Source organism: Mauremys reevesii, linkage group 1 (genome assembly GCF_016161935.1).
Source record: "Mauremys reevesii isolate NIE-2019 linkage group 1, ASM1616193v1, whole genome shotgun sequence".
Classification (NCBI taxonomy): Eukaryota; Metazoa; Chordata; order Testudines; family Geoemydidae; genus Mauremys; species Mauremys reevesii.
Window position 1 is genome coordinate 289387959 of NC_052623.1, and position 20828 is coordinate 289408786.

Genomic DNA, 20828 nt, shown 5'->3' on the forward strand with positions numbered 1-20828 from the left:
ATCAGTGGTAGAACCTGAGCTGTAGAAGCTGTAAGGATTCAGAAGACTAGAACCCACGGCTTCAGGTGACTGACTTTTCCATGCCACCACTCGGCAGACATCATATAGCTGCGATCAGAGCACTATAAACTCTGGGTAACTAAGCACCACAGGAAGTGCTGCCCACAGAAGACTTGACTGACAGCATGCCCCGGGACCTCTGATTGGTCCAGGTGCACTATTCAAACATAGAATAAGTTCCAGGAAACTGTCTGTGCAACTTGGCAGTACTTGGCCTGTTGCTACCACAGACCCTGCTTTTGTTCCCTACTTTGGATCCTGGCTCTGTTCTTCAGCTCTGACTCTTGGCTTGATCCCTGGCTCTGGCTATAATTTCTGAATAGACCCCTGACTCTAGTGCCAACCATTGATTTGACTGTTGGCTCCTGACTCCTGGTTCTACCCGCTAGGCCAGACTCCCTATATCCTGGTCATGACAGGAGCAATTTGAAAGGTATTATTATTTGCATGCATCCATGCAGTAGAAGTTTGCTATTAGCCTACCAAACCAGTCTCTCTTGCTCTCTTTTTCCTCAATTACAAAATATCCATACTCCTTATATCTTCATATAAAGTAGACTACTATTATTTTAAAATGTTTTCTCATTTGTAAGGAGAAAACAGTATTTTGGGAATGCCCTAAGATCCTGAATCAATGAAGGCTGTTCAAATCCTGAGGGCCCAGTCACCTTAATCTTTGGAGAGAAGAACAGGGCACCAAACGTAAGTTATTCTGTCCTCAGAGCAAGCTCTACTAGAGATTCTCCTGAGTCAGGTCTTGCCATTGTTTTGTATCGTCACTGCAGAATTAGGGAGCAGATTGTAACATTGCTGATAGCTAAATGCCAAGAAATAGAAAATATAAAAACAAAGAAATGTCCTGCAAAATAAATCTCTCCAAACCATTTACAGATTTATCTCTGTTGTTCTTGGAGATATTTAGGTTCCAGAATTAGCATAAGCAATGAAGTTCTTCTGAATCAGGCTCAACGTAAGACAAACATAGGATCCATAATAGACCAAACATGCATAAAGACTCTTTGGATGAAATCCCTTGCATAGAACCCAAATGACTGGATTACGTGGTTTTATCTTCATAGCAGTTATAACCCAAGTGTTGCCCCTAACTTGAGTACTGTCCACATACACACACACCCATAACTCGAGCCTGGTGGTACTTTTAATTCAAGTTGGCTAGCCCACTGTGAGTAGAGGCTACAGCCTGAATTTGTACAACTCATCAGCTGCTAGTACAACCACTCTTTGCCGTAATCCAAGCACTCGGTGTAGCTCAAGGATTAGTTCTCACTCAAGTTAGGCTAACTCAAGGGGAGTCGACTTGAGTTAACTCTGCAGTGAAGATGTAGCCATAACTGTGAGTGAAGTGCTGAGTGGTTTGAGAAGTGAAATCAAACCCCTATAACGTGGGGCCAAGAGGTGTGTGGGGGGGTAAATACTGATTATCAACATAAGGAAAGACGTTCAGAATTGCCTTTCCAATAAATGACCTTGTCATTGATCTCACCCATGTGGATGGGTGGGGAAGGATTGTTCCCCCACCACAATATACACACAGAGGAGACCCTCTGCATGCTAATTTCCTCTTGCCAGGCTAAGCTTCTCACTGACACTTTTAACAACACAATTCAGAAAGCACCTCTCCTATATTGAGTACATCCAGCTACCTCCTGGCTCGTTTCTTGCAGTCCCGCTTACCTCTCACTTCTTACTACATTTTGAAAACATTATATGGTGCTATAATGGGGGTATATTGTGAGACTTTTGTTTGCAAAACACAATACAGTATTAAACTATACTGCATTGTATTGCACTGCACGTTTCATAAATTGGTTAGTAAAGAACCCATAAGTGATTTTAGACTAGTGAATGTTTAAAAAAAAACTCTTATGCAATCACTATAACATTATTATCTTCATCTGATTAAGTCCTTTAGAATCTAAATGGAGAATAACAAAATCCATTCTGAGGAGACTATGTGCAAGGCTCATCTTTCAGAGACCTACTAAGAACAGTGCAAAATCCAATATTCTTAAACAAAGAGCTCTTCTCTGTTGGGATCTGGAGGTTTGTATAAGTCTGTCATGGGTGTGGGAAAGGAGAGAGGGGAGCAAGGTGGAAGTAAGGTCTGAGTCTATTGCGTGAAATAGCTTACCTATCAAATGCATCACAGTTTGCATAACAACCCTCCCCTCATTCAAATCGCTCCTAAAATCCCACTTTTTCCATGATGTCCACAAGAAATGAGCTTAGAATAATCTTAACGATAACAACAAAAATGCCACAACTGGCACAGGTGCAGTGATAGCTGTGTGTACTGCAGTGCTGTATATTGTCAAAAGAACAACTGCTCTAACATTAAGAAATTTAAACTTAATCTAAGTCTTCAGCAAACCTAAATGATAATTTCCCACATTTATTGGAAACTCATATAAATAGATGTGGCATATAAACAGAGATATAAAAAGAAATTGGAAACTTACTCCATTTACTATGGGAATGTATTTAGTGGTTGGATTCAATCATCTACAAGACAAAATATTTGTATGCAGTAGGAAATTTTTCCATGTCAAATTGCCTAATGGTTATAAAGGGAAATCGCCACATAATAATAGTGGGAAACCAAATCAAACCAGATTATACACAAATGGAAATTCTCCTCTGTACATATGATACCTGGAATATAGCCATGAGTGATTAGGCAGCAATAGGGAAGAGAATTAACCTTAAAATGAATGAGAAATGGGAATTATTTGGTCTTTTGATGTATGTGTTTGAGATTAGAGACCTGATTTTCAAAGGGACTGAAGCCCTGAGCTATGCACAATTGCACACCTGACCTGCATGCATAACAGCTATTATCTTTATTTGTTATTCATATTGTGATCGCATCTAGAAATACCAATCAGGATCAGTTCCACATCATGCTTATGCCATACAAACCTAGGGTAGCACCAAAGACCTTGCAATCAAATTTGAAACTGCTTCAATGAGTGAATATAATGAACAAAGAGAGAAGAATAGAGGGACGATGAGGGAAATGATACATTCTTGGGGTCATTTACCCTAGCTACAGGCATCTGGGGAAAATATTCTTGTGGGGGGTGGTGTTGAGCCAGCTCTGCCTGCATCCTATAGCAGTGCTTCCTGTCCTGTGCAGCTGGGCCTGGCTCCCTGCTCCAGCCCATTGGCTCTTGCCATTCCTGGGTTTAGAGGAACCTGTCACAGCATCACCAATATGCATGTTTGCGTGCAGGCGGGGCCCTCCCCTGGCTATGCCCTGTCCCCTTCTTGGCCCTGGTGCTGCTGGACATGGAGCTTCACCTACTGAGCTGGACATGTGCCTGGGTGGGGTGGTCTAGGAAATGGCATGGTGACAAATATCTTCCCACCAGGCCATTAAGGGTTTGATTCTGGAACAAGCTGAGCACTCTCAGCCCACTGATGCGAGTGGAGGACACTTAGTCCGTATCTTGCAGGAGTCTTCACCTTGCAGGATCAAACCACAATGGAACAGGGGAAGGCAATGAGATAAGAGACAAAGTGAATAAATAGGGAGGGGCAATGTTGTAGGAGGCTTTACATGTGAGGGCAAAAACTTAAATGTGAACTGGTGGGAACCAATGAAGGGATCCATTAGTTAGCACAATGCTCATGCAAAATGGTATCTGTATGTGCACATTGCCAGTTAGATGTCTAACTTCTATGCGTACATACAAATACCACATTTGTCCGTGCATTTATGGCCACTGCACATACAAATAAAGTGCATCATTACATGCAGCCCTAGGCTTTTGCCCTTTTCAAATCAGGTCCACAATGTACTTTACATGAATTATTATATTTATTAACTTCCAAGTTCAGGAACAATGTATGTTTTTAATTAATTCACTTCATCTTTAATAAAAAGCCAGGCTCCAGTCAAGTCAGAAGTCTGTTGTGCAAGTATTTGACTGACAGAGTTAGCATGCCCTGTAGAACAACTGTCTGTAGCAACTTTAACATAATTTTGTATTAGCAGTGTGGGAACTTTATCAAAGAACAGAGGGACTATGTCAAATATTGCTGCAAACATGGAAAGTACATGTTCAACAGACTGTCACATTACAAGCTAAACCCAGCACTAACCTGTATTATTTTACTGGCTGTCTGCCCATGAGAGTAATAGTTTGTTTAAAATGTTAAGTTTTTGTTAAAGAGGTAAAGGTTCAAATACTTCTCATGCATCATTTGGCTTCATTTTATGCTTTTCGAGGTGTAGTGGTGTGAGACACTGATACTGTATGATTGTAGCTTTTATTGTGACAAAATAGAAGTCATGAGATAGTGAAATAAAAATCTGATTCCCTGACATTCATGGCACTTACTACAGAGTGGAGTGATCAAATACACACTGGTTTAACATTTCTGACTCTCCCGTGTGCATGGACTTTAAAGAAGAGTTACCCAGGATCAGGCCCTCTTGGGGTAATATGATTCACACACTTCTTTTGACCTTTACTATAAGAGTGGGATAGAAACATGCCACAATACACATCTACCAATGTTACAGACTTTTTTAGTAAGAGAAACCTACGAAAGATGTGATGGCCAAGAAAATGCCACAGAAAAATATCTAAATGCAGCAGTGACTTTCAAATGAGTATACACCAGAAAAAACAGAAAACTGTTGGCTGATACAGTCATCAAAAGTGAACATGGAAAAGGCAGACTGTGAAATACATAATTGAAGATCTGAGAAGACACTGGTGATGAAGATATAAAGCGGGAAGGAAGAAAATTTAAACCAATATATTGTTCAGAGCAAGGAACCTGAATCCAGTATTCAGCTTTTCTTCACATGGATTGGGGAAGGATTTTATCCAGAGGTTGTCCCTCTAATCATAGAAAACAAGGTTGGAATCTAAAGCAATTTATTGGCTAAACTAGACAATAAGGAAATCAGACTCAGATTCATTCTAGCCTCACCAGAAAACTGAAACATGCTGTACATTCTGTCTATTACGAATGGGAAGCTATTTATTATCTGACAATCAAAAAGAAAAAAAATGTAAAATTTAAGAAAAAATGTTCTGATGATAAGCAAAATGTGGATATACTGGTATGAACAGGGTGACCAGATCACCCAGGTCAAATATCGGGATGTGGGGGGGCGGGGTGGGGGCAGAGGGGAAAAAAATGGCGGCAGAGCAAAAAAAATAATTAAAAAATCCCCCACCCCCGATTCCTCCTCCCTCCGCAAGCGATGGAGGGAGGCCTGGGAGACTCAGGGGAGCGTGGGGCTGGGGTGAGTGTGAGTCCGGCCTGGCCCCGAGCAGGCAGGACTCGGGCGCGGTACCTGGAGGGAGAGTAGGGGCTGGCCTGCGGGGCCAGGCGGCGTCTGTTTTCCCCACCTGGGCAGTGGGACTTGGGAGCAGCCGCTGCTGCAGCTCCCACTGCCACGGGGGGAGGAAGCGGCCGCTGGCCAAGCTCAGCGGCTGCGGCTCTGGCGCCCACAAACCCCCCAAGCCCGGGCCTGCTGCGGGGACCCAGCAGCGTGCACACGTCGCATCTGGGCTGGCTGCCCAGCTGTGCAATCCTGCGGGTGGCCCTGGAGTGGGGGCAGCAGGCCCCAGCCCCCCCATCCCGCTTGGGTCCCACAGGGGAATGAACGGGACTGGGCTGCCGATGCCTCCGCCGCGGGATTGCACCAGCTGGGCAGCCAGCCCAGATGCGACTGGCCAGGGGCTGGGCGCAGCGTGTGCGTTGCTGGGTCCCCGCAGCAGGCCCGGGTTCGGGCCTGGGCGCCAAAGCCATAGCTGCCGAGCGCCACGTGCTTGGCCACTGGGGGAAGGAGGGGGCGGAGTCGGGGTGGGGGAGGGCGCGAGCCCTTCCGGGCTCCAGAGCCTTTGCTTGTTTGTCCAGTGTCCCGACCTAACATTGGTCGGGACGTGGGACAAACAAGCAAATATCGGGACAGTCCCGATAAAATTGGGACGCCTGGTCACCCTAGGTATGAACAACATTGCAGAATGCACAATTTAGTCATTAAATATTTCTAAAGAATGCTATATGTGTACATAGCACTTTAGATAGCAAATTATTATAAACGTCCTTCTCCGAAGCTGACTGTGACAAAACAGATCTTTAGAGACAGCAAAAGGCAAGGGAGAGAATAATATTATGGTATAGTACAGTTCATTCCAATGCATTCTCTTTTAATACAACGTTTTTATCACTGAATACTGTTTGAATTGTTACATGATAATAAAAATCTAGCATGTTAAAGCCACATGTTACTCCAGCCACACCTGGAGTATTGTGTCCAGTTTTGGATCCCCCACTACAGAAGGGATGTGGATAAATTGGAAAGATTCCAGCAGAGGGCATCAAAAATGATTAGGGGGCTGCGGCACATGACTTACAAGGAGAGGCTTAAGGGAATGGGGGTCATTTAGTCTGCAGAAGAGAAGAGTGTGTGTGTGTGGGGGATTTGATAGCAGCCTTCAACTACCTGAAGGGGGGTTCCAAAGAGGATGGAGCTCGGCTGTTCTCAGTGGCGGCAGATGACAGAACAAGGAGCAATGGTCTCAAATTGCAGTTGGGGAGGTCTAGGTTGGATATTAGGAAACACTATTTCACTAGGAGGGTGTTGAAGCACTGGAATGGGTTACCTAGGGAGGTGGTGGAATCTCCATCTTTAGAGGTTTTTAAGGCCTGGCTTGACAACGCCCTGGTTGGGATGATTTAGTTGGTGTTGGTCCTGCTTTGAGCAGGGGATTGGACTAGATGACCTCCTGAGGTCTCTTCCAACCCTAACATTCTATGATTGTATGTTAAAACCAGCAACATCTTACCTCACAGTATGATGCATAGAAATTCAAATTCTCAGATGTATATTTCACTATTAACTGCAGGGGTAAATCACTCTAACTATTCAACGCAAATGAGGGTGCAAATGTTGTGGTTGCAAACTGCACCCACTCAAGAGAAAGGTCACTCTTTTTAAGTCTGTCCCACAACAGAGTGCCTAAATTGTCACAAATGATTGGAACTAGGGGGTAACAAGATATAATGCACCATGGAAATCTTCTGATAGCAATACATGTTTACAAGATAGTTTAGTTCCATCAAGCTGCCATCAGGCTAACTTGAGAAATATTGATAGGTTTCTTGCTATAAGTCAATTCCCACTTACTAGTTTGACTGTTTCACCAGCCAATGATAAAAGTATGCGGCCAGAAAGATAACAATTGTTTTTCCTACCTCTTCCTTCTCAGCACTTTGCAAGTCCCGCCACTCCTCAGTCACATGGCCAAAGTCCACTGTGTTCATGGCCACCTTATATTCCCCAATGATGTCATGTTTGGAGAAACGATCGAAGTCATATACTGCCATCACTAAGGTTTTTCCACCCAGTTCGGAGTACGGCACCTATAAAGAAGAAAAAATGACAAGCTCTCTAGCTCAGACAATAAAGATGGGTTCACTGCAATGCAAATCAATTTCTTTGGTTTACCAGCTGTCATCTTGGGTAAATTGAACTGGGGGAAAATTATGAGGTATATATTTTTGTAGTCATCTGATGCACTGTTTCCCGAGACCAGAATATGGCACTCAATAGAACAATGTGGCAGCTCACTTATCACTCTCCAGTTTTTGTCCTCTGTCCTCAAATATTATTTTGTGTGTGGTGAAACTGAAACTGGAGGCCAGTTATTTGCCCCAAAGATACATGAGCTTTTAACACTGCAGTATGTTTCTGCCAATAAATCATACTGTCAACACTCAGAAAAGGGTAGCCCAGAGACTGATGAGAAACTACAGAACAGATTTACTGCATCTGACACAAGGTAATTAGAGACTAGATCGTCTTCTTACAGGATAACTATTTATTACTTATCCAGGTATATTTTTTCAACATTATACCTTTCATACCATAGATGCTAAAGTTCATTCTAAGACACAGTGTATGATTAGAAATTGCGGCGGCAGCAGGCCAAGTCCTGACTAATTCTCCAGCTGTTCTGATGGGTTTGGGACAGATGCTCTGGGTTAGGATCTTTATTAGACACATTTTTAATATTCGGGGTAAGCGATGCAGTTCAGGTAAGCTACACTTGAGTAGCTGGGTAGAAAAGCCTAATTAAAATTGTTTGAACTTGCATTGAAGGCTTGGTCAATTTTAATAAATTCTCTATATTTTGCAGGTTTAAACGATTACCATATGCTTCAGTAAACATTTCTCTAGTAATTGTCTCTATAAAAAGGGAAGTCATAGCATGGCATAATATTTAGTCACATGAACACCCAAATGTTCTAGTCTGTTGAGCTCTGGGTCTTCAAATATTGTGTGATTATTTGGCTTTCACTTGCTTTTTAAAATATTGACTGACCCGATGGTATTTAACCTTTAGTCAAAAAGTGTTATAGAACAATTACACAGAATATTTCAAGTTAAGGACCTGATCCTGCTTTTGCTAAAGTCTATGATAACTTCAATGGGAACAGGCCTGTGCATTAACATGGTACGAACACAATAGCAAAATGTATTTTGAATATTGTAAATTAGTTCTGTAATTAGAGCTTTTTAAATGGCGTAGTAGGTTTAAACATACAGTACGAAAAGTTTTAAGTACATTTATGCTTGTCTTTACAGCAATATTAAAGTGTCCCTTTTCATAAATTTATATTCACTGTGCATTAGACATAATGTACTCTATCAATTTGATAAGGTATATTAGCTATTATTTAATTTTTATCTTCAGTAACTTTAGGCACTGTATTTTGTAAAAGTTTAGTTTATTCAAATAGATTTTAAAAGAAGATTTGGTAACAATGCCACCTCCTCTTCTCTCCTGCTTCAGAGGCTGGGAGGGTTTGTCTGGACCAGCAGGGCAAAGAAAACCCTTGGTCCCTTTAAGGATTGCTTCCTCTCGTTTCCTTCTTTCTCTGTGGGCTTCAGGAGTCAGGCTCTATAGCTGATTGGTTAGGAGAGAAGGGAAACAATGTAAATCTATTGGCTCCTTCACTCATAAGGGGAAGGTTTATAAGCCCTTCCCCCTGCACAGGGTGACATGCTGCACCACAAGGAAATGCTCCCCATTCCTCCAGTTGGGATCAGAGGAGGACTGGACATTTGGGCCTTGCTCTGGGCATTGCACTAGTCACCTTTTGTAATCTGGGAAGAAATTTCCCCCTCATTCCCATACTGGCCTGTGCAGAGCAGGGTTTTAACCTTTCTCTCAGCAGCCCAGGGACGTGGTGGGTAGTTAGGTTGTAAAATGGCAGGTGCCCAGTACAGGTACTCCTTCAATAGAGTGTCTAGTTCCCTGATAAACAGAAATTGGAAGTGGATTAGAAGAAGGCATCCCCAAAAGAAGGTGGGGAATGGGGTTGGGGCTTCTAATGTCTGGTGCAGTACGGAAACTTCCCCCCTCCTACCTTAGCCCTTGTACAATCTCTTCTTGCAATGGTGCTGGGGCCAGATAAATGATGTGTGTGGGGGAGATGGGGGCTGAGCCCTCCACCAAGTGGGTACAGACTCAGAAGGTACTTGTCCCTGCACTAGACAAGTTATTACCAGCTAGTTTTCAGATGTGTCACTAATTAATAAACCTGAAACCTAGTTAAACCACATTCCTGGTGTCTTGACTTTCTTTCTCTTGTGTCCAAGAAAATGATGGCATCTGGCAAGCCCATCATATTGTCACCAATCTTATTTTCAGATGGTCTATGGCATACTGCCTAGCTTCATGCTCACTGACAGCTGGAAGTCCATGCAGCTCTCCCATTCAGTCAGGCACATATGCCCCTGTCCCCAAGTGTTCCTGCACCCCCATGTGTCCTTTCACCCCCTCTCCACATGTATCCCTCCACCCCCACTCAGACACACATTCCCCCCTCCCCATGTGGCCCTGCACCCCCATCCCACATCCCTACATGTCTCTGTGCCCCTACCTAATTGCTCTTCTGTCCCTGTCCCCATGTGTCTCTGTACCCCCACTGAGCCACCCTTGTCCCTATGTGTCCCTGTACCCCTCCCCCTCTCCCCATGTGTCTCTATGCCTCCACTCAGCCACCCCCATCCCTATGTAGCTCTGCACCCCCTCCCCAATCACCAAGTGGCCCTGTACCTCCCTCCTCACTGTGGCCCTGTACCTCCACTCCCATTCAGCCCCTGCCTCAGTCTGTCCTCCCCCACTAGTCCTTATGAGCTCCTGTCTGACCCGCCCCCCACAGCACCCCACTCTGTCTGTCTCCCCATAGCCCCTGTCTCCTGACCTAGCCTGACAGGCAGGGCCAGCTCCTGGGGTTTTGCCGCCCCAAGCAGCCCCCCGCAAAAAAGACGCGATCACGATTGCGATCTGCGGCAATTCAGCAGGACGTCCTTTGCTCTGAGCAGGAGTGAGGGACCCTCCGCCGAATTGCCTGAACCTGCTGCCGAATACCTGAACCTGCCACCCCGCTCCGGAGTGGCCGCCCCAAGCACCTGCTTGCTAAGCTGGTGCTTGGAGCCGGCCCTGCTAACAGGTGCTGTGACTAAGGCAGGTTCTTTCTTTTCCCTAGCTGGCCGGGAGCTGCTGCTGCTGCATTCTATCGCCACAGTGCACTCTGGTGGGCAAAAGACAGAACTGCAGAAGTTATTTTCTGCTGGGAGCTGCTGCTGTTCTTGCACCACAGTGCCCTCACGTGGGCAAAAGGCAGAACTGCAGCAACATTTCAGCAGAAGCTTTTTACTGTGCAAAAAAATAAAAAATATGCACAACTTATTAATTATTCACATATGCAGTAGTACAGAATTCCCCCAGGTGTAATGTACAATACAAAGGATGAAATTCTGACCCCAGAGAAGGCAGTAGCAAAACTTACACTAATTGAGATATTGAGGTGAACTTTTCTCTTTGCAAGACACTGGATAGCAGCCCAAAAAACACAGAAATTGAAGATTTCTCTCTTTTTGAGAAATTATTCCAGCCAACACCACCAAGAAACTTTCTGGGGTGTCCCTCCAGAGAGAACCCTTTAAATTACAACAGCACTTTACCTCCATATGCTAATGGAATAAATCCCATTCAATTGGATTCTCATTTCCATGCATTGTGGGCAAGTTGTAGCTGTATAGGTTAAGTTTTCCTCCCTCTTAATATTTATGATAATAAATGTGTTAATTTAAGAATTTAGAATGTTTTAAACAGCGGGTATTTCAAAGAACAGCTGCTTCTATCCTTCAAAGCAGTGAAACCAAGATAAAGTCATGTTGTGTTGAAGCACCCGAAAGCAATGCGTGTAAGCAGCCATGCAGACAAACTACTGATGTTGCAGAAAGTAAAGCCACTATACCACTGAGCCGGTGCCTGCAGTCCTTATTTAGGCAAAACCACCATCAGTTTTGCTTGAGTAAAGACTGAAGGATCTAGCCCACTATCAGTACTGTGTTGTGGCACACCTAAACACCTCAGTCACAGCTTGTTAGGCAAAAGATTTCAGCATACATTTCCTTCTGGGTTCCAAAATGTGACTATTAAAGCTGTGACTTAAAATAAGTGGACATTATCTGCCTGTGAGTGAGTGTTTTGATTTATTCACTGTGCCTTCCTGTTAGATGACAGATTTGTTTGTTGTTTCTTGCGTATGCTACCATGGGATCTGTAATTTATAGATCTGGTTTCTTTTAAATACTCTCATAGGAAAGCTCAGTAAAGAAATGTCCCCAAAAAGGATTATTTTTATGAACATCTTCAAGGGGAAAAACAGACTATGTATGCAGTAATGGCTGCGACCTCTGGGGATATCTTTCTCGTTGAGTGATTGCATAGCCTGAGTCTCTTATTGTTCCTGTTCTCAAACTGGAGCTGTCATTATAAGACTGAGCATATACATGGAAGAGCCTAAAGTAATAGAAGTAAGACACACATTAGGAAAATCCCTTTGAAATACATTCCCTGATGCTTCTTTATTACATTTAACTGGACTTTCAGCATGGCTAGAATTTTCTTAAGTCACTATTAATACTGCTGCTGAAATTTTACATTCAAACCCTTAACTACATTTATTTAATATGTGCCCTGTAAGCTGGGGGTCATGATTTCGCCTCTTATGTAAGGTAGCATGGTAAAGCATTACTGTGTGAGGATATAGGAAAACCAAGCAAGATTGATCTCATACTTGTTCCCTTCATCCATATGCCTTGCTCATGCTTTAATTTATTTGAGAGGGGGAAAAGGAGCAGTATACCAGAATTCATAAATCAGACTGCAACAGATTTTTTTAAGAAAATGCTGGTTTAGGGAAATTCACATATACCTTTGTCAAAGTGTCACTCTATTTTGTAGTAGACTCCAACTACAAGGTAGGGGCCAGACCCCCAGTTAGAATAATGGGCATAGGGTCACTCACTACAATTAAGCTAAGTCTAATTACACCCTCAAAGGATCTGGCCCAGCGTGACTACATTTTTCATCACAAGCCTGAATCTCAAAGGTTTCTGCAACAGAAAAATCCGCTGTGCCTCAGGTCACCAACTAACTAAGACATGAGCAATACTGTAACTGAGCATGAGATGAACCTTTACTCTATATAATGAGCAAAGAAATAAACTCCAAATAATTATCAAAGGAATACCTTGAACGTAAATTGCTCATTGAAGACAGGGTTAAGGGTCTTTCTGTGGACTTTTGTTTCATATTTCTTCTTCTTATCAGGCAGCAGGAAAACTTTCACATAGGGATCAGATGTTCCGCCCATATCTAAAGCAGGCAACTCAGCTGCCTGAATAATCCCTACCAAAAGCTGAAAGGAGAGAGAGAGAGAGAGAGAACGGACTACTGAAGAGACATTTAAGAAAAGATTTATGTAGTCAAAAAATGGCGATTTTTCTGTCATTACTACTTTTTCTTTTCTGCTTGTTGCTCGGCTTTAAAAGAAAAAAGCAAACAAAAACATCTACCATCCTTTCAAGAGCCTCTGCACAGAAGGCAAATGGAGCAAAGCTATAGACTGCACAAAACCAATTATGGAAGAAGGAGGCTCTAGGCAGTGTGTTTTTAAGCAGAAAAGAGGCTTTTTAAAGCGCAGCTGATTACAGTTAAATATTAAATTCATTTTTTTTAAAACTGCAATCAAATAGGTTCCCAATTGCTAGAGTTGCTTGTACATTCGTTTTCTGTGCAGGGCACTGTGCAATTTTGACTATGAAATTTGTATTCCAAAACCATCCCCAAAATACGTAAAAAAAGAAACAAGGAAGTTAAATGGTATGGGGTAGAATTTTCATAGAAACAAGTGGGTCCTGCAATCTTCACACTTCACATTTATTTCTCTATGCAAACATCGGTCTTAGGCACTAAACAGTAACATTTTTAAAGGCATATAAGTGACTACAAGTCAATGAGGTTTAGGCTCTAACTGTCTAAATCACTTCTGAAAATAGTTTTAGGTGGCAAAGGCACTTTGGCTCAGATTTTTGAACACTGCAGAACCTAACTGATTTAGGAGCTTGCCTCTCATTTTAAAAGGGATTCAAGCACTTATGTGCCTAAACCCCTTTTCAAAATGTGACAGGCTCCTAAATCAATTAGGCATTGCTACACTGAGCACAGCAATGCCTATATACCTTTAAAAACCTGGGCCCTAGGCATTTTTGATCATTTTACCCACAGTATCCATGTTTGTCAGTCACAGAAGGATGGATGTCCTGCTCTAAAGCTGACCATGATTATTATTTGTATTACAGTAGCCCCAAAAGAACCAGCTGAGATCAGGGCCTTACTCTGCTAAACGCTGTACATATGGGTAGTAAAACACACTCCCTGCATTGAAGCTCTTACAAGCTGAATAGACAACACATACAAAGGGTTAGTGAAAGGCAGTATTAGCAAACTCATTTTACAGGCAGGGAATTGAAACAGAGAGTTCTTATGGCCCAGATTTGTAAAGGGGCATTTAGCCATCTTTGTACACTGGACTGCAATACTTAATTGATTTAGGAGCCCAAATCTCACTTTAAAAAGGGGATTTAGGCACACAGGAGCTCAAATCCCATCAACTCAGAGTGCCTAAATCCTTTTTTGAAAATGAGATTTAGGCTCCTAGATTAGTTAGACATTGCAACACTGTGTGCAGCAATACCTAAATACCTTAAAACTCTGGGCCTAGGTGACTTGTCCAAGGTCACACAGGAAATGTGAGGCAAAGCTGGGACACACAGGGAGCTCCTTCTAAGTGACAATCCAGTGCCTTTCTTTGTTCTCATAGACCAGTTGTTTGAAAATTAGAAATAGATGCTCAAGCAATTGGAACAACTAAATTCTCACCTGGGAAAGTAACTGTATTCTCACAGATTCTTAAAAGTGGGATTTATTTATGCCTATTTTAAATTCAAAATGTGTCATATGTGCTTTCCTACCTTCTTAAGCTCCATGAAGCATTTTTCCTTTACCTCTACTTGGCACTTTTCTTTTTCTCTCTCATTGCTATTCTAGATGCATAATAGTTCATAAATACATGGACAGGCCCGGGATTTACCTCAAATCTTTCACATCAAAGAGTGAAAAATGAGCCTATGACAGTGAACAGAGTGGAAAAGGAATTCACTTCCATTTTAAAAGCTTGCGCTCTAAAAAGGAAACATCATGCTTGAGAGAGTATTTTGGTCAGCTTGTCCCCATTTTTAACCCAGCTGAACACACCAAATGGTAATTGGGTTTCCAGTTTCCAGCTCCATGCAGCTGTGCTGCACTATCACACCACTAACATCTAATCCCAAGGAAGTACCAGAGCTCAGAAGGGAAATTTAATCTTACTGTTAGGGCAGCAGAATAAAATAGGAACCCACACCACCATAGAATTTCGCACCTTAATTAAACACCGCACACTATCAAAGATGTGGTGCGGGGAAAAGAAATAAATGGTTTTTTATCACATTCTATTTTGTTTTTGGAAAATTTAGTTCTCAAACTCAATGTGGCATTTCCTTAATAAAATTCACAAAGAAAGTTTATTTTCATCTACTATGGGATCTCAGATCTATTTATCACAAAAGATTGCAGCTTTTCTTTTCTTTTTTCTTCCTTAGATCTTCTACCCTTTGAAGATTCTTAAGTTTCCTACGGATTTCAAGTGATGAAAACAGGCCAGGTAAAGGACTATAGGGCAGAGAATTCTCACTACAGTGTTTTCTTGGGGAGTTGAGGAAAAATGTCCTTCATCCATAGGCTCTAGAAAGACTTCAGAATTATTTTTGCCTCTTGCTTTGAAAAGCAGAAGCAGTGGCAGTTAGAAGTTAGTTGAAATGATTTGGGGAGTATAGTGTATAGTGCCAGGACATAGCCTTATGCAATGTCCTCCTGTAGATACAGGGAATTTACTTAATTTCTGCCTATGCTCCCCCTTCCACCCCTGAAGCAAACATATTTTATGCCAAGAAGAGCATTAGATAAAGAATCTGAATGTATGTTAGTGGAAATATATTGCAAACTACATATGGAAGTTAGTTTAGATGAAGAAATGTACAGGAATTTCAGTTAATATTCATTTCTTTCCCTAAATAGAGAACAATTTTTTGTTCTGACTAAAAGCCTTAAAGACAACAAACCTTTGATTTGATTTCTCTAATGAAAAGTTCACCCAAAGACAATAACGTGGAGAAGAAACATTCTTTGAAGTTTTCTGTCCCAAATAAATGAAATAGTCTTTTCAATGTGAGTGCGTGCTTGTGCATATGAGCATGCAGATTGTGGAGTGCAGATCCCAAACAAAGAAGCTTTGCACTCCATGCCTGGCAAGAAACCAAGCTGAGCGGAGGAATGTGGGCAAGCTCAGGGTATGATGAAGACATGAGAAGCAGGTCTGTACAAAACAGATTCACACCCCTGAAATTCCACATTTATGGCCGCTATTCCCGTTCATAGTCTCGAGAAGCAGCCAAACCTCAATTGTATCAGTTTCCAGCCTCCAAATTTCAGGCGGTGGTATTAGTGGAGGTAGGAGATTTTTTTCTACCCAACTCCCTGCAGAGTTCTTAAGGGCAGAGCCCTTTTATTTGGATTTCACTGACAGACTAAGGACTGATTAGCAGGCTGTACATTTCTGCTCAACCCAACAGAACTAGATAAGAGAGCCTGGAATTCTAATTAATTAGAGAGACAGCATGGGCCAATGTATAGACCATTAGACTGGTGGTCAGGAGATTATCCCTCACTGTACTATTGACCTGCTGTGAGACTTTGGATGAGTCACTGCACCTCTCTGTGCCTCCATTTTCTCTCCCACACTTTGTCTATCTTGTTTGTTTAGATTATAAACTCCTTAGGGCAATGACTGTTTCTTACAATTCGTTCAAAGACTGACTAGCACAATGGGGCCCAATCTTAGTTGGAGCTTGTAGGCGATACTGTAATACAAATAGATAATAAATCAATCAACCATCATCATCAGAAAAAAACTTTGGCATAAAGTTTGACTAGAAATGTAGTGTACCCTTAACATGTATTAAACACAAATGGAGAAGGAATTGTTTCATAAAGCTTCAGGCTTGTTTTCTAATTTTCTTCAATGCAAGCTAGAATGCTAAGTATCTACTCTGCATGTCTGTATTTTTGCAGTCTCCTTTCACCTACACAACAATGTATCACTGGTTGTTTGTTTCACACCTGATTGTTCTGGAAGTCATAATCCAAAGAGTATTGGATTTTCCCTAGTTTTTCCTCTTCTTTGGGTTCTTCTTTATCTTCCCCATCAGTCAGCCCAGTCTCAGCATCATCATCCTTAAGGGCCTGCAAAGAAGAAAAGAAACAATAATAAATATGACTAGCTTCTTAACAGTAACCTAAAATAGATATTCTGTCCTCAAATCTATTGTAAAGCCATTAAAAGCAAGCATGATGGCACAAATCCATATATGCTGTTTACATATATTTATAGTATTCAAGTTGCGCAAGAAAACTTTTTTTAAATCAGCAAGCAGCAGGGAAGCAATGGAAGTAGGAAGAAAGCTTCTTGGGACATGGCCAGCAAGAACTGTTACAAAGTCTGAAAACAGAAAGCAAATGTCAACTTGATATTTTAAAAAGTCTGCTCTAATCCAGTTGCCTCTTAAAGAGGCCAATGTGGACAAACATGCTATTAAGTAGGCAAAGTCACATTCATTCCTCTTAAAGAGTTCTCAGTAACGTCAAATCTAGCTGCGCATGCTGTGAATTATTTGCAACAGAGCCACGCGTTTCTGCAGGATTACGGCTGGTAAAAAGAGACTATTGTGGGTGAGTTCTTCCTACATTTGACAGGTTGTTATTTAGGATGAATATGGAAGCAAAAGGTATCACCATGCTACTAGCAAATGCATGTTCATAGAAAAGGCCACCACACTAGTCCCATTGTCCTTTTATTCATTCTTTATACAAAGCTAGGCTGAACCAAACTGATTTACAGATGCACTGATTTTAGTAAAGTTAGAGAGAAATATAATTTTGTCTGTTATATAAAACAGCATTCTTCTTTTTAAGACGCAGCAGCTATCTCAGATGCTACACAAGAGAAAAATACAATTTGAAAACATCCTTTTGTGCTGTACCAGAAAGCAGAAGTATTTTTGTTGCAAAGGAATACATACAATTATGAAAACATGTTAAAAGTGCCCCATCTTGCAAACTTTTGCCTGAGGGAGAACTAAATGATGGGGCTCAGGGTAATAAGACAAATATTAAAATAAAATTATTAATATTTCCTCATAAGCATGAAAATAATATCAAGAGCACAAAGGCAAAGAATTAAATACTGAATACTTACCTGGAACTGATATGAGAAAACTGCATTCATCATAGATTTACACTCTTGAATGTTCCTTTTAGGGAGTGCTCGAAAAGCTTCTGAAATTTCTATAACTTCCCAAAAGCCAGTGATTGCGGTGCAGACAATATACACTGATCTTACTTCTATTGAAGTGAATGGGAGTTTAGTTTTTTACTTTGATGTGAAGAAGATTGGACCCTTGTATCCCAATGCCTCTCATTACTGAAAGTCCTAAATGCTTTAGCTCAGAAAGTCAAATAGTAAGAACCTGTTCCAACGATCCTTGTTTTTGTTATTAATAACCTCTTTACTGAATATATAGGATATTTGCCAGCACTTGAACTTTAGAAAGAGGGACTTGTGGGAAGAAAAAATAGGATTGTAAATTTCAACTCCTTTAAAATACTGGATTAAGATTTCTGGAGGGTAAAATGCTAAATATTTTGCTAAAAATCAGAGATTGTTCTTTTTACCTAGGGATAACTGGCATGTTTGCGCCAGTAGATTGTATGAATATACAGTGTTATATATGTAAATTTTATCAGCATGAAAGTGGCGTTCAATATAAAGCACTGATTATTTTCAAAAGGGCTCATATTACTCATTTTTAATAAAATGCAGAGTACAGGACAGTGAGAGAACCACTTGCTTGTTTTTGTTTTTCCTGTCATGCCATCAGATGTTAGAACTAATCGACATTATTTGTAATGACACAGATGTCAGGTGGATGTATATACTTGAGATCTAGGTACAATGAAGGTGACAAAGACTATACCTACAGTTGGCACTGGTTGCCAAAGAAATATTGGCTGCAAAAGCCAGACCACTCATGTCACATTCATGCCTTGACACCCTGTCTCACATATTCATGCTTACTTCATGAAATCTCTAGGAGCAGAAGCCTATGCGCTGGGTCACACCGTCACTTAAATTTAGCCCAGCCACCCTTCTGTCAAGGGAGCAGGGAGGGGGGCTCCACCATTACGCCATCCACAGCTCCCTCATTGGCGGAGGAGCGCCCTGCCTCCACGCACTTCTGGAATGTGTGTGTGTGTTGGCCAGAGCCAGATTGTTTGGGAGTGAGAACCAATCAGTCAGTGGGCAGACAGGAACTGAAGCTGAGTGGTGTAGAGGGGAGTCATTGATGGGAAAGTAGAGCTGAATGATATTAGGCAGCTTTACTCAGCAACCTCGCTCAGTCTTTTTGTTTTTTTTCTGGAGTTGTGAACAGGAGACTGTGTGACATCACACCAGTTCTCACAAAAAATCATGCGTTACAACTTTGCCAACTTGAGTTCTCTGCAAAAGCATCAACCTCCTTAGTCAGTTGCAAAGAGAGTAGGCGCTGAGCATCAGTGATTCGAATAGGAACACTGAAGCAGAAACATTCATTTGTCAAGAATCACTTGTAAACTAAAGGTCAGATTCAGAATTGTCAAGTACTATAATAAACTTTTGTAATCAGATGCTAATGGGCTAGATCCTCAGCTTGTGTAAATCAGCATACTTCCACTGAAGTCAATGAAGTAACATCAGTTTATGCAAGATGAGGATCTGGTTCAGATATTACAGATACCAATTCTATTAGTGAATGATGGATGCCGATTAATGATTTGAGCTCTCTTAGTCAGAATATAAATTACTGTATATTTTAATAGGGGAAAAAAGGTTTAAAATGGATCAAAATCTCCTATGAAGTCAAGTCAGTAAACCTGAAAGAGAGAGATGGTGGAATATTTTTCTAAAGAAAAACATTTCATTTTGGCTGTGATAAACCTGTTTAAAATGTGAGTAACATTTACATTTTTTTAATCCCTGAGCTGCTGGTCTCTACTGAAGCTCCTTTGCTATGGCTGAATGGAAATCTTTTAAGTGCTGGCAAAGATGGCACTGCAAAAATGATCTGCCTGGTAACAAAGGATAGCATTGGAGCAGGGCCAGATTAAGGCCCATGTCTTAGGCCCCAGTTTTTGGAGTCATCATGTGATTACATCAGACTCTCCATTCTCATTTAAAAAAAATAAAAGTAAATTTCTAGGCCCCTCAGTTGTGAAGAAGAATTTGAGGGTGCGACCATGTGTAATCGACACAGAGATATGTGACTGAGTCTGCAGACTGCCAGGAATAATAACACACAGTTCGCCCCTCTCAGAGCTAACACCATGATGCACTGCTCTGAGGAGCCTTGTTAACATCACCCCAGTAGAGGACTCTGTGGCAGGAGAAGAATTACACAGGTCCAGCATATTCATCCATGCAGATATACCCTAGCTGCTGGGGTGAGGTACTGCCCATCCTCCGTATCTGGGGGGCTGGGAGGGGCAGAGGAAGAGGAGACCCCCTGTTGCTGTCCCTGCCTCTCTTGAAGGCAAGGGCATCCTTGCTGCCGTTTCTTGGGGGGGAAAGAGGCCAAATATTGTGGCCTTTGTCTTTCGGGGAGTGGAGAGAAGACCTCTCTGACTATATTTTTAGTGATGTTAGCCATCTACTGACTCATTGAGAAGTGGTCAGTGAGAATAGGTCTGTATAATCTAGGATACTGCTTGCAGAGAACAAGAGTTACATGCAAGTAATTTGTTCTTTCTAGGGAAGAAAAAATATCCTACACAGATGCCAGAGCTACAGAGATATCACTATCAAACAAATCGTAAAACACAAACAAATAAAATAAAACAGGGAACACAGGAAGTTATAACAGTGGTGGATTTCTTGCACAGTGCTAAGTGCACACAGACCCTAATGAATTATTAGAATCCCTTCCACATGCACTGTAGAAGGCATTTGGAAGGTAATTGTTTGGTAGAAGAGAAAGAAAAGGTACCATATTACTTGTCTCTATCAAGCAGCCAGATTGTTCTTTCTGACCTTGGACCAGAAATACAGGAGACTTATAAAACTTTGAGAATAGGATCAAGTGCGTTGATTTTACCAAGGTCAGGAGAAGAGGAGGGACTGGATGTTACCATAGCAAGCTGCGTACAATAATTTTTATCTTTAAGGAA

The 20828-nt window shown here is 41.7% G+C and overlaps 1 protein-coding gene across 12 annotated transcripts in view; it reads right to left on the reverse strand.

The window, feature by feature from the left end:
- The window catches only part of SYT1 (synaptotagmin 1), a 510654-nt gene that overhangs the window by 96450 nt on the left and 393376 nt on the right, over nucleotides 1–20828 (reverse strand). For all 12 annotated transcript variants that reach the window (XM_039507883.1, XM_039507873.1, XM_039507853.1 and 9 more), the window contains 3 exons: nucleotides 16689–16811; nucleotides 12661–12828; nucleotides 7303–7470 (listed from right to left, as the gene is read on the reverse strand). In XM_039507883.1, the coding sequence (XP_039363817.1) occupies nucleotides 7303–7470; nucleotides 12661–12828; nucleotides 16689–16811 (459 nt within the window). The remainder of the gene's footprint in view (nucleotides 1–7302; nucleotides 7471–12660; nucleotides 12829–16688; nucleotides 16812–20828) is intronic.